Source organism: Trachurus trachurus (genome assembly GCF_905171665.1).
Source record: "Trachurus trachurus genome assembly, chromosome: 15".
Taxonomy (NCBI): domain Eukaryota; kingdom Metazoa; phylum Chordata; class Actinopteri; order Carangiformes; family Carangidae; genus Trachurus; species Trachurus trachurus.
This window is the reverse complement of record NC_139906.1, coordinates 5,724,450-5,739,852: the sequence shown is the minus strand read 5'-3', so window position 1 is coordinate 5,739,852 and position 15,403 is coordinate 5,724,450. Positions and strand designations below refer to the sequence as shown.

At 40.4% G+C, this 15,403-nt stretch overlaps 1 protein-coding gene across 1 annotated transcript in view; it reads right to left on the bottom strand.

The window, feature by feature from the left end:
* Positions 1–15,403, bottom strand: part of atrnl1a (attractin-like 1a) — a gene marked incomplete at its 5' end in the record, with an annotated part of 302,603 nt that overhangs the window by 168,902 nt on the left and 118,298 nt on the right. Inside the window, one exon of the mRNA XM_083988807.1 lies at positions 5,889–5,982. Within this exon, the coding sequence (XP_083844933.1) occupies positions 5,889–5,982 (94 nt within the window). The remainder of the gene's footprint in view (positions 1–5,888; positions 5,983–15,403) is intronic.

Here is a 15,403-nt window from a genome sequence, read left to right as displayed (position 1 = left end):
GCTATATTTGGAAATGAATTCCGAATTTATTCTTTTAAAAAAAATAGCCTAATTAAAAAAAACAAACCATTCTTTAGTAGTGCTAAAGAACAGGTGTTTAGACTGATGTTCAGTATATCCATTTAGGTGTTTATTATTACATTGAGACTGATGTTCAGTATATCCATTTAGGTGTTTATTACATTGAGACTGATGTTCAGTTATGCAGATTTATTTATTTCGGTATTTATTACTTTTATATCCAGTTCAAGATTTATATATTTATTTTGGTATTTAGTACTTTGAGTTTGATGTTCACTTTGCGATTTTATACATTTGGATATTTATTAGCTGTTCAGTAAAGCAGTTGCTGCTAATAAAGTCAGAGATTGTGAATTTCCAACAGTGTTGAATTTTTTCAGGGGGGGGGGGGTATCGGCCAATTAATCGGCTATCGGCTTTTTCCTGCTCCAAACTATCGTTATTATATCGGCCTTTAAAAACCCACTATCGGTCGACCTCTACAACACACACATTAAAAATTTGAATATAATTTGAATATTTAACATAAGAAGCATTAGCAATTTGAATCTGATTTGCGGGGAAGATTGACAGCCCTAATATACAGTAGTATAGCGTTTGTTTTTTACACTGTGAAAATCTGTGATAAAAAACCTTTAATTTTTGTAGAGTAACTCAAACTCCATCACAAATCTTGGTTCAGTGGACGGGACGTTGTTACACAGCCAAGAGTAGTGAGAGACAATGTTTTATTTCATTGGTTATTGGTTATTGGTAAAAATGCAGAACATCAGCCAATAATATCAATGCCGATAATCGGTTGACCTCTTGTCTACGCCTGTTGCAGGTACTGTACGCTTCTACATATAGGTTGCATCTACATCTGGGCTCTAACATTGGAGCCATTTGGCTGATGGGTTCAGACCAGCAGCATCATTGCACTGAAAACCTCTGTTAAAATATGCAGTCCTGCCACAGCTAACTGAGCTAAGACTGGCGCTGAGGACTTGCACTGACAACTCACGCTTGCAGGTTGTCACAAAAAACACAATATGCATTCAGGCGCACAAGTTTTTTTCATATATTTTTTTTTTTCTCCATGAGCAGTGCAGTCAGAAGTAACACAAAGCGTTGTCAGGGCGGTGATGGAGAGACTTGTTACTGTAGCAAAAGAGCTCAAACAGGCGCTGAGATGTGTCAGTCCTCAGCTCGGCTCGGTTTTGGACCAAAAGAAGTAGAGAGATGGAGGGATGACGGAGGGGACGGGGTGGGGGGGGAGTGGTAGTGGTAGTTCACAGGAAAGTAAAAGCACCAAGAAGGGATTCTACTTTATATTCAGCCGTGGAAACTTGGAAGACTTTGTGCTCTTGTGGGAGCTCGTACACAGTGTGTATAGGTCCTGATGATGGTCGTCAAAGAACAGAAGCAGAACAAACACACGGTGAGGAGGGGAAAAGACAAAAGGAGACACACAAGATGACACACACACACACACACAGAGAAACAAAACACCTGCTTTACCTAATGGCCCCATTATTTCTGACTCGGAGCATTTGTGACTTTTAACACACAAATATGCATCCACACACCTGCCGCAGGCCTGAGGGCATTACCACTCGCCCCAGCCCCCCCGGGAGAGATTGCTTGTTCATAATCAAAGCGACAAACAAATGGCCCTCTGCGCTACACACCATTTTTGGAGTGACTCAGCCAAAATAAACAACTGTGCTGTGACAGAGAGACATTTAGAAAGAGAGAAAGCGAGAGAGGGAGTCGGAGCAAATAAAAGGTGAGAGCGACTGCAGCACACTGGGCTTAGAGATGCACAAATGTTACCTCTCTGCTTTCAGCCTCTGTGGAGTTGCTACCAGAATAATGCGATATGTGTTTGTGTATTTTTGTGTGTGTGCGCTGAAAAGAAACATTACACTCAAAAACCTGACACAAATGCCAAGTGAACAGGAGAAGTGAAGTGAGGCTGCACGGCCGACTCAATTCAATTCAGCCGTGCTCATCTGCAGCTGGGTTTTGTTCAGGACCTGACAATATGTTAGTAGCATGATAATTTTATGCCTTTGTGTTTCCCTTCACTTGATTTCTGTCAGGGGACGTGTTGTTATTTTATATATCCGGTCCCGCTGACATCCTGTTAGTTGACACAGAAGTTTTTGGTAGTAGGGCTGCCAAGATTAGTCGACTAGTCACGATTATGTCGACTATCAAAATCATCGACAAATAATTTAATGGTCGACATCGTTTATTTTTTGAAGCTTTGTTTTTTTTTTTTTTTTTCAAAACTGCCGTTGTACTGTACCTTCCGATGCCCTGTCTGCCTTTCTGTCCTTGATGCACATGCATTATCACATTAAAAAATGTCAGAAATGCTGCCACAAGCTGCATAGTTCATTAAAAGTTGAATGAACTATGATCTCGCAGCAAATCTCGACTTTTTCATGTGGCGGCTTAAGGACACTTGGGTCAGTACAGATGAGCAGTATGGAGGTATCTGGATGTTTCATAGTGTGTGTTTTGGACGATTCAAAAGTGAGCTCTATCCACCGCCATTATATGGAAATCCCTGGAACTCCTAAAGCATTTTGATGACTGTTCTCCAAACCTCATCGATTATCAAAATAATCATTTGTACTGTAGCAGCCCTAGTTGGTGGTGGTTCATGTTTCTGTTTTAATTATTCTCACAGCAATTTCTACGTCTACATTTTTCTTGTGAGACAATGGCTGGTCTTTATCCTGAGACTTGCTCAGTAGTTTTTCCAACAGAGAAAAAACAAGACACTAACAACAACAACAACAACACATTTTTTGTTTAAATGATGAAACATGTATATATTTTCTTTTACTCTCAGTGCCTTTAGTTTTTGTTAATGCTCTAAAATTGTTATGGATGTAATTTGACAAATCCTGAACAGATTTAATCTGAAGATACCAAGACTCTCATGATAAAATACTGTCATATAATAAGTACATTTTAATTTGGGCACACTTTAAGGTGGAATAGTAAAGAGTGTGTTAGTAATCTTACGGAGGTATTTATAGCCATGTGTGGTGATGATGCATGTGTTTGTGTGTGATACGACGTCCGACTACGCTGAGAGCAGAATCACACTGATTAGAGGCGACAGTGAACATGTGGAGGGCGGGGGTGAGGGGCAGGTTGGCTCGGCCTCCGTCTGACTCATGTCACCGAGAGGAGCTGAGCCGCAGTCTGGGATCGTTCAAAGGTCACGTCGAGGTTAGCTAGTGGTGAAGGTCAAAGCTGAAGCGAAGGGATAAATAAATAAATAAATATATATAGAACAATGTGGATTTTATACTTTACACATATGCTCAACAATAAAGCCTGCTACTTTCCTCTAAATGTTTGTTTGTGTGCTGGTAAATGTGTTTTTTTTTTTTTGCAGTTTCACTTTAAAAGCATCAACAAAGGCAGAAGTTTGTGATTTTACAAACAGTCTGTTCACTTGAGAATAAAAGAATAAAATGTGGTTGTAGACATGCTTGGTGCTCAGAGATGCTACGATGGTAATAACAGTAAATAGTGTTTGATGTACCATTAACTTGGCATTAGTGCCATCTTGCACACGGATAATTATTTTCCCACCTTTGGCGAATTGGCAGTTGCTGTTTTATCTCCGTTTTAGCTTAGCGTGTGAGTTCTTGAGCATATGTGTGGGAATAGTAAACACAGCAGCTGTTAGTGCAAGATGTGGAAAATAAACTGAATAAGACACATTAGACCAACCTTACTCCACCTTAAACCACCTTAAACTACCTTACTCCACCTTAAACCACCTTAAACTACCTTAAACCATCTAACACACAGACTGGATCATAAGAACGCTGCTGTCACACAACAGGAGCAGCAACAAGAAGATTATGAAACATTTTCTCTTCACATGTTCATGTATCTATAATCAATAAACTATGAAACAGTCTCAGTTTGTCTAGAGACAACAAATGGTGCTTCAGTTTCTTCTTACGTTGCTTTTGTTTGACATGGCACACACACACACACACACAAACACACATGCACTCTCTCTAACACACACACACACACACACACACACACTAATGTACTCTGTCTGCTTTCTAGCCTCGCCTGCTAGATTTATCGATGCAGCAATTTTCAGTCTGTCTCCATGGTGCGTTGCTCCGCCAAGCCATTTAGGATATTGTAGTGCTGCAGTGGTCATGTCTGGCACAGTTGAGGGAAAACACACACACATACACACACACACACACACACACAATTGCTGTGCGCAGATAAACATTTGTTCATCGTTGTATCTTTCTGGCAACCAAAAGCTGTTTAACCTACAATCAGAATAACAGCTGCTTAAAGGCATTCAGTGTGGAGCCAAAGTATTTTCTGACAGAGTTGCCATGTTGGGACATCGTTGTGTAGCCAGCTCCATGAGGTGTGTGCTGATTGTTGTCAAAACATTTGGTTCAGTCGAAGAGGGAGATCGAGTACAGCTCTCTTCATTAGGATTCACGCAAAGACGGAGCAAAGTGCCTCTTCTAACTGTTCAATATTATTCTTAAACGGATAGTTCAACATTTTGGCAAATTGGCCCATTGCCATAATCCCTATAGTTTTAGGAGTAGGTTCGTTACCTTTAATTGTCGGTGCAAGCTATTTTTAGAACGGCGGAGCAGAGCCACGAGCTGCTCAGAGCTATGCTACAGAGGCTAATGGGATTTCTTGGTTTCCCTCGTCAAATACACAATCCAACAACTCCAAAATGCTCTGGTGGACAAGTTGCGACCTGCACATTCACCACGCTATGAGATAATAACAGAACGTGACCAGACAGAGTTGTTTTAAAGGTAAATTCATGCAAAACAGCTGATGCGCGTTGCCTTCAGGGACAGTTTTTCGGCAAGCAGTCTGTTATTATCTCATAGCGTGGTGAATGTGCAGGTCACAACTTGTCCACCAGAGCATTTTGGAGTTGTTGGATTGTGTATTTGACGAGGGAAACCAAGAAATCCCATTAGCCTCTGTAGGAGCCATTTTGCCTGTTCTCTGTTTGACCACCAGGGGGGGTATTGTGTTGGGTGAAGGTGATATAGGTGAGGGTGTAATTGGCCTCCGGTGTGTGTGTGAGGAGGAGAGCACAAAGTTTTCTGACCGTGTCAAGACCGTGTCAAGCCCGTGTCACCGTGTTAAGCTGGGAAATACGTGTAAGACCGTGTATAGGACACGCAGAGTGAGTTACCGTGATTGAGTGTTTAACAGTGTGAATTACACTTACCTGAGAGCAGCAATCCTGTGCTTACCTGGACTTTGTGTGTAAATAAATTATTATTATTATGCAAACGACCTCACGTGAATGGACATTGGTTTGTGGATACGCGTCCGGAAGAGTTCCACACCCACACACACAGGAACTTAAACGTGCACGGCTTTATTGGTAAAAAGACTGTACAGCCTCTGTAGCGTAGCTCTGAGCAGCTCACGGCTCTGCTCTGCCGTTCTAAAAATAGCTTGTATGGACAATTAAAGGTAACGAACCTACTCCTCCTCCCTTTAAGAAATATAAATTATTTTTCTTAAGAGCTAAAAGTGCCTGAAAACTCACAAAACGGTGCACATGCATCAGATGAGGTGAAAATGCACATGTTCATGGATTTTGTGCATGGCTGTGGCTTCATAGCAACCCCTACAAAATTCAAAATTAGGTTGTAAAAAAACACCTTAAAGCCTCTTCAGATTTGTTTTGTCTGTCTTTTTCACCTCCACCATGCATTAGGCACAAAATAAAACATCCCAGATCCACCGTCCTTAAAGTAATGGGATCACCTAATGAGTGACAGGCCAGCAGGAGAGGCGTGTAATCGTAGTAAATGTGATCGTGTACTCACAGCTGACACTGGTCGCCCTTGATGCCCTTGGTGGTGCAGAAACACTTCCCCGTGTTGACATGGCACACGTTGGCATGGCTGTTACACTTACATGCTGCAAAGACAAAGGTTAAAGAGGGGATGGGAAGACAGAGAGAGAGAGAGCGAGAGATGTGTTAGGTTTATAAATATTTGAATTATTGAAGCAGAAAGTCTTGGTGGGTTGAAACATGGTGGCAATTTAGAGCAGACAACGGTATCTTAAGAGGAGTGAAGCAGAGAGGGATGAAGAGAGGACAAGAGGAAGGAGCAACAAGAGAGAGATTGAAAGAGCAGAACATAAGAAAAGGGCAAATCAGTCATCGTTTTCTGAGAAAAACAACCACTGCTCAGCCGCTCTCACTCCAACACTCAGGTGTTAAGTTCCTGATTGAAATGTTTTCTTCTTTCTTGTTTTTTTTTTTTTTTGACAAAACAGAACTTGATGCACTTTTACCTTATCCACCAAAAGCAGCATCACCAACATAACATATAAGTTGTATCTGGACAACATGATTTATACAGGCAGGAAATACTGAAAGAGGACATTTGGTACTAAAATAACAAACTTGATCTGACTCCAGTGACCTCAGATGATCAACTCCCACTCTTTCCATAAAACAGGTTTTCAAAAACTTGAAAGTATTGCACCAGTTCCTTGAAATGAATGGGTTCAAGGTTAATTAGTAGTTAGTCAGTCCAACTGTCTAAACTCTCTGATTAGTTGGGAAAATTCACAATCACCATGGGACAAAGTCTTGGTTTCTTATGACTTCTCCATGTGGATGCACCCAAGAAAATAAACACTTTTGATTTTAATGATGCTGTAAATGTCCTTTAAGCTTGCAGTTTTATTCCTACCACTTGGGAGCTCTTGATATCTTCCTTATGGTTTGTGTTTCTCCTGCCTGATCCAATGTAAATCCAAGTGTCACTCGCTTTTAGCTCTGGTTTTGGTCTTTTACCCCCCAGAGGGCGATATCTGGCTCTTTAGCTGCTTAATCTTCCACTATTTTGAAGTTGTTTTCACCTTCAGTCCTCCGGGCCGCCCTTAGGACAAGCTGAATATCTTAAGCCGTGCAACTGGTGAGTTGCAACAGACAGCAAAAAAATAATCAGCGTGTTGAATAAGGTCCAAAAATACAGAGAAAAGAGGAAACTAAACTGAATGGCCTAAACATCAGAAAAGAAAAACTGGTCATATTGTTCCTATTAGCTGACGAGCTGTTCTAGAAATATCATGAAAGATAAATCTCACTTTGTTCAAAGTAGACGAAAGGGGCGTTGTATAAGGAAAAACATCCTGAATGGTGAAATGTGTCTTTTGCGGGTCAGTTATTAGTCTGCTGGTCTCTCAGTCTGGTAGTCTGCTTCTGATTAGAGCCGCGGATATGGCAGCAATCGACGACTCTAATCTTTTTAATCGTTTAGTGATGTAAAAGCAGACCATGATGTAGCTGAATGATTCACATGGAGCCAGCCTGTAATTTAGACGCTGAATCACTTCTGCATGGGGAAACTAATGGCAGAGACAAACAGGAACTCTCTCTGCATCCCTGTGTGTGTGTGTGTGCATCTGTGTGTTCATGTTCACCGCCATACAAGGCCACACTTTCCTGTGTCCCTCCTCAACTGAATTGACTTTGTGCCCTGCTTCTTATTCCAACACAGAGAGCGACCTGTGTAATAAGACGGCGGTGTGTCGGGGTCAAGGTAAAGCCAAGGCGCCGACAGATAATGAGAGGGAGACGGCCTCCTCTGCTCCCCTGCATGATCTGATTGCTTACACGGAACAAAAACAAGGTAGCAGACATAAACACTGCTTTAAATATTTACATTTTGGAGCACACACACACACTTATACACACGCACACAGAGTGTAAAAGAACAACACGATTGCTCAGTGGGGCTGAATGGATGCTCTTGGATGTTCTTCAACTTGAATAACAGGGCCGCTGCCAGCAGATGTGGCATCAATAACAGAATACAATTCCAATCTATTTCTTGAAATTACATTGACCTGTCACAAAGACAGAAAGAAAGAAAAAACTGAACTGTAAAGGGTTTTTTTTTTAGTGATAACACAGCCTTAACAAAAGGTTGGCTTTTAGACTCGAGATAATAGACAAATCACAGGTGTGTTTAGCGCGGGCTCGGGTCACCCTGCTGTTCATACAATATTGATTCAGTAGACAGTCAACAAAGGCGTACAAAGGACACGGCTTGTAGAAACACACGTGCATGCGCTTGTAACAGATTTTGCCGATGGCTCTTGAAGAAAGACTGAGAATCTAAGAGACAGAGAAAGAAAGAGAGAGAGAGAGAGAGATAGGGAGGGTGAGAGAAAAGAGACGGTGGAAAGAAAAGGCACCGAGCCTGAGAAGAAGAATTCAAGACAGTGGATAACGAGGCTCTCAGCTCTCACCGCCTCACTGTAACGTAACAAAACCAAAACACAGGTTAAATGAGGACACTGGAGGAGCTAGACATAGCACAGTCCTCATCTAAACCCGTCATTTGGTGACAACAAGCTAAATTATCTCAGATCTGAGTGACACAGGACTGCACCAACTCTCCCCTCCACCCCCGCCTCGCTTCAAACTAACATGAAACCACTGTAATCCCCTGAGCAATGAGCAGGATCCTGCTTCCAGCAGAGAGTCTGAGCACAGACCGGCTCCCCGCTCCGCTCCCTCTGATGGGGAAGAGGAGATAAGAAATCTGCTGTAGCATTTCATCTCTTTACAGAAATGATACGACTGCTGCTCCCAACTCTAAATTGAATCGAGAAACTAAAGCTAAACACACTCACATCTCTGATGCAATAACTAACAAGCCAACAGCTAACGGCTCAGCTGAATCTGTCTGAAGAGCCCAAACATGACGCTGCACTTTTCAAAGATTTGAACTGGGTCCTGCTGCCTCTTAACTCTACTATAATTAATGGGAATATCAATTACTGCTATTCGCTGTTGTCAGTTACTTCCATTAATAAGAAAGAAAAACAATTAACATTAATAATGTTATTGCTGTTGCAACTTGGTCGTGTACTATCACCATTATTATTATTAGCTCAGTCACAATCATGACATTTTAGTTGACAATTAATAACCATACAAATGTGGTGAACGAGTTTGATTCACTTTTTTCTGATCAATCATGCTACTATTATAGTATCAGCTTAAACATAGTATTGTGTTGTGCATTTGCAAATCTTTAAGTTATTCAACTTTTTCTTTAGATATCTTGATAATTGTTGTGTGGTTTTAGTTTGTTTTTTCACGTGTTTATGTATGTTTTAAGAATAGCCATTGCTCCTATAGTGAAGCAATGGCTAATGGGCATCCTAAAAAATACACAAAAAGTTTAATTATACAAATACACCTTGTCAAGAAGAAAAGCCATTTATTGGCTGTGCAACTAAATCATGATGCTAATGTCAATAGATGTTCATTCATTGAAATGTGGTCACAGAATATTAGAAACTAAGCGCATTGAGATAATAAACCGTGCGTGGCGCTCCACTCATGATGTCATTATTAAAAGAGGACCAGTGTAAAACAACAAGTTAGTTTCATTCAGCTTTTTTTTTTTATACAGATGAATGGAAACAAATTCAGGATTATGCAAAATGATTGCGTCAGTTCAAATAATTGCGATGAGGTAATTATGAACTGTATAATAATTATGACAGGCCTTATTATTACTGATCACAAGTGGTCATATCCTCAGTTATCTCTCTCTCTCTCTCCCTCTATCCATCAGAGTATAAGAAGGATGACAGGTCAAACAAGATGTCATGAAGCACATAAAGCCCAGTGATGCTGAGTCAAACTGAATACGGCACTCTAACCAAAACATGGAGATTCTTAAAGTGAAAGAAGCACCTGACTGACTATCCAACCGGTCCACTCCGCAGACACAATCACATTAAAGCGCCCAGAGGAAGTGAACTCAATTCTGCGAGAACTGGAGGTGAAGGATGAAAGGAGCGGGGGAATCATAAAAAGGAGAGAGAAGGGTGAATGAATGAATGAAATGGACGGAGGAGAAAGCACATCAACGCACCGCACTTGCTGACAACACAGAAATAAGCCACAATAAAAAGAAACCTGATCTCTTAGCAAAAAAGGGCTGATTTGATATAAATCATATTTCCCATGACTCGTTCAAGCCCCCTGAAGAGAGCACAATTTCTCACTCCACTGCTTCTGCATGTTGTTGTCAGAGTGTGTTTGAGTGTGTGTGTCTAGGTGGGAACTGGTCTGTTGCTGTGTGTGTGAATGGATGTGTGTATTTGTCTATGTGTGTCAGTCTGAGTGAGTCAGAGATAGGCAGAGATGAGGAAATAAGTCAGTGAGGAAACATTAGAGAACAATCCTCCCTGAGCCTGCTATCTGTTTCTACACTCAGCTCTGTCTTATTCCTCAGTGTGTGTCTGTGTGTTTGTGTGTCTCCACTGATGCCGTTTCTTTCCTTTATTGTATATTTCAACTAACTCTAATGAAAACAGGCTAACAAGCTAAGCTAAGCTAAGCTAGGCTAAAGAAGCCATCCATTCATAAACCTCTGAACACAATAATAATGGAAAATGTGTGTAGAGGAAACGTGAACTGCGTCTCCTTGGCTCTGAAATAAAAATAGCAAGTTCACACCATTGATAAAAAAAGAATACAGGAATTAGACAAAACTGTTTTTACTGTGACAACCAGGGGAACCATGGCTTGCAAGATTTTTCAATTGTTCCATTTTCTTTTATCATTTCTCTTTAAAACTATTCGGCACATAAAAAGTTGGCAAACAAAGAATTCATCAAATGAAAATACAATAAAACGCACGTTTGAGGAAAGATTTCCGAGCCCCTGCTTGACCAAACCACCTTGTCTTGTCACGATCACAGTGCAGCCTCTGTCTTGATGCATGTTGCTCATGTTCAAGTCAAACTCTCTGTTATTTTTAACATGACTTCTTAGAAGAGGCCTTGTTGTGTGGCAAACTGCAGCAGTGGCACTGACCTTGTATACACATCATTAACTTGTATTTTTTAAAATCTAAAATAAACAAATATGTGTAAAAAAAAAAAATACTCATGCACTATTAGATGTTGATTGTGAACCACTAAGTGCTTCAGGGTAATTAAGAAAACTACATTGTGTTTGTTTCTATTCGTAATCCTGCCTCATTTTTCTCTTTATTTCATGTTACGTGATGCATTTTCTGCTGTGGAGCTGCAGAGATCTTTGTGCATGTTTGGACCTGCTGGAGAGTTTTTTTTGTGTGTGTAATTTTAATTCTAGGTCAGAAAGCCTATATAACAAGACAGCCGTGTTGTCAACAGTGTTGAAACTCCTATTAGTTTTGCTGAAAATACCTACTAACACCCAGCAGATGTGTTGATAGGCCTGCAGGTCAGGGTATATATGGAAATCATATAGGATGTGTGAAAGTGTGTGTGTGTCCATGTGCTGGTAGTGGTGACCGACATGTGTGAGTGCACATCTGTATTACAATGATACTTCCTGCAGTACTATTACCCACACACTCTTACACAGGGATGATGGCACTAATTAACGAACGTCTGTGCTTCGTTCGCTTGTTTTCTCTATTTATTGATCGTCAAAGAGCAGCAGCAGCAGCAGCAGCAGCCTGCACTGGTGTTAGCACCAAAACCACAACCCACTCACCAAACACAATGTACACGTTCAGTCATTCTAGTTTATGTTCAATCATTTTTTAGGCACAAATTAATTTTTTCTTTCTTTTTTTTTCTTTTTTGGGGGGGAGTTTGAGTTCATAGAAAGAAAAAAAAAACATTTATGACACAGGATGAGAGTGTTTGTCATCAACAGGGGAAATAAATTGGAATATAAAATCCTATAATGACTTTGTAACCTGTAAAATGTTGTCAAATTGTTATTAATGGCCATTAAATTCAAGACCAAATCCTTTAATAACTCTCAAATCTAATCTAATCCTGAATATTATATAAAATCATCATGTTGCCAATATTTGCTCTTAATCACTGCAGAAACTATTTGTTTTACCACAGTCAGTTGCAAACACTACAGTGCAGCTGGATAAACTCTGCCATTATTCTGCTTCAGGTTATCATGTTGGGAATATTCAATAAATAAATAAATAAATAAAACTAAGGGTTGACAAAGTGTGTAGCAAACAGAAGCACAGGCTCCAGTCAGACCAATGAAAACCTAAAAAACAACTGTTCTGACTCATGAATACCTAGTATTTATTAGCACATTACCACATGAGTACTCAGGTCATGGGATGGACAAGCCCATCTTTATATTAGGCCTTAATTTTTTATCTCAACTACACATGTGCAAAGTTTCATGACTGAATGTTGAACGGTTTAATCTTTTACCTGATGATAAACAGTAAAGCACTAAAGCCTCCTCTGTGTTACTGTAGCTCCGGCTGCAGCAGAACGTCTCCGGGAACATTTCCCACTGACTCACAAGGTGAGAACAATGCGGCTAATTAAATAAGAGACAGGAACTTTAACACAAACCTAATTATGAGGGATTCTACAGGAAGCTAAATTGCTGCAGGAATCAAAATGACTTCCAATTTAATCAACTACAACACATTAAAAATATCACATTTTTCTTACGCAGCATCTCTCCATTGCACCATTATATACACTGCTGCCCTCCCCCCAAAAAATATGATCAATCACACACTCATCTCTGGGAATATTTTCTTAATCATCATCATCATCATCATCATCATCAATGTCACCTTCCACCTTCAGCTGACTCCTGCTTTTCCTTTGTGTGGCTCCTGGTACGGGGCAGTTTGCTGAGATAAGAGAGGACAGGCCCTTTTGCTGCTTTTAATGAGGGGCAGTGGAGGGAAGTTGAGGGCAAAAAGGGGGCAGATGTAAGAGGTAAAATACATGGGAACACACACACACACACACACACACACACACACACACACTTGCACATATTTGCATACAAAGAGATAAAATGATTTTCATGTCTGTGTGACATCAAAGAGCCGGTGAATACAGTTTCCCTCCCTCAGCAGAATCTGGTCAGTGAACTGTCGACCCGTCAATGTGGAAGTTTCAAAGTTTCTATCATTTTACCTGCACTGTCAGTTTCTGTCTGCACAGGATTTGCGTCCTAATACCTCACAGTGTCATGACAATGAAGCTGACTTACAGCAGATTTTCAGTGAGAGAGAGAGAGAGAGCTATAAACTTACAAAGACAAATAAATGTTATATGTAAGAATATAAGGTAGAAAACACTTGTCAAATTCAATGTGTCTGCTTATCTTGAATGTTGACGGACGCACAAGCTGCAGTTTTGAAACAATTCAGGATCTGGATTTTTCTTTGTGGGGAGTGATGGCAAGAATAATCAATTAACAATAATAAATAACTCTTTTTTCATCTTTTTTTTTTGTTTTAAAGGATTAATGGGATGTAATCTTTACCCAGTTTAATCCCCTCTGAGGTTTTTATGCAACTCTCCGTCACATATTTTACTGTCTATGTGAATGTGAATCTGCATTATCTGTACATGTGTAAACCAATAAATATTAAACAAAATATATAACAATTAAAGTGAAAAAACATTCAGGTGAGTTTTAAGGAAACTGAAAATGTGCTCACTGAACATACCGGTACTTTAACTCCTCTTCCTGGTAGAGAACTATTATATAGCCTCATCAGCTCCTCCTGATTTGAGAGCAGCACAGGATAAAATATTTTGCTACACTCTGCGTGCCTGTTTGTTGAACTCCATAGGATACAAGCTGTCTTCTAAAATGTGTGTTTAATGTCTGTTTCATTATAAGACATAAATAAAGCAGCTTATTCTCGATGAGACGTGAGTCACAGCTGAAGAAACACTACTGTATCTGCGTTACTGGAGATCAAAAAGGGATTCAAAAGCTGTTTAAAATCACATTTGTGTGGCTTTGTGTGTTGGCGGGTTTGTGTTTTGTTGGTTTTGTCTACGAGTCCATATGTTGACCAGTTAGACGCCCAGAAATAGAGCTGCTGCCTGGAGGGAAGATGACTGGATGGATGGATGGCGCTAAGGATGCTGGGTACTTTGCAATTCCACCACAGGGGCTCCACAGGTACAACACGTCCACATACATGTGCATGTTTAAAAGCACACAACACAACACAACTCAACAACACAACACACGCTAAGGACAACAGGTGAGAGAGGGCTTGGCAGCGTCTCTCTACAGAGAAGACTGAATGGTGCGACTCTGCAGGCAGCTTCTCTCCTCTGCTACTCTACCGCTGCTGAAGCTCAACAACAGCTGGCTCTGTGTGATCCATCTCACTCTAACACTAACACAAACACACCAACACACACAAACACACACACACACATACACTGATGCCCTGCCGTTCCCAGTCTCTGGTTGATGCTGCTGTGTTGCCAGTTTCTTGCAGAGACAGCACTCAACGTCTCTATAGCTCCTGCACTGAACACAGATTTACAAAGGACTCCCGCTGTCGCACCCTGCTCAGAGAGTGTACATCAACACCTCCGAGCCGAGGACACCAGATAGAGACAGAGAGTGGGAGGAAGAGAGAGAAGGAGAAGGAGAAGGAGAGGGAGGGAGGAGGGGAAAACAATATATGCTCTGCTCACACAAAATATCACCTCACTAAAAATAACAGCATCACTGACTCGTTCAAATGCTGAAAATTACCGACAGTGTGAAGACATAAGTTTTCCTGAGCAGCAGCAGCAGCAGCAGCAGCCTCAATTCTTCTTCTTCCCCACATAGTGCATACGGAAATGTTTTATTATAACTGTCTGGGACTAGGAAATACAAACATGTTGTAATGTTTCATTAATGTCACGTTGGAGGGTTGAAAACATTCATTCATTCATATGTGTCCACAGTCAGTCCAAGTTTATGTTTTATCTTGACTCTTTTCACCACTGTGGTCAAACAGCTCTTTGCTATTAAACTACTTTGGTAACACTTTATAATAAGTACACATTATTAAGCATTAGTTAAGTATTAATAAATACTGAATTGTTCATTTATAACACATGAATACTCATTATAAATACAGTAAGTGCTTATCAATGATGAGTTAAACATTTTTAACTGTGTTTATCAACTACATACTAATTGTAGAGTATTGCAGAGTATTAATGTGTTATATAAATGATGAATTCAGTATTTAATGCTTAACTAATGCTTCATAGCGTGTACTTATTATAACGTGTTACTACTTTTCATTCTTAACCGTTGAACTGCCACACCTGAGCTGATGATGTGTGGAGTAATGCAGTGCAGTAGTTAGTGCAGCGGTGCACAGTTATACAATAGCTCAACGGTTTACAAACTGTAGCTCCAAAAGAAAGAGCTGGTTAACGTCTGAAGGACCTGGAACAATTTCTTACTCCCTTAAACTTATCTGGTGTCCAACTTAACGTCTCTCTGTTTCAAAATGTGGCCATTCAACAGTGCAAAACGCAGAATATGACC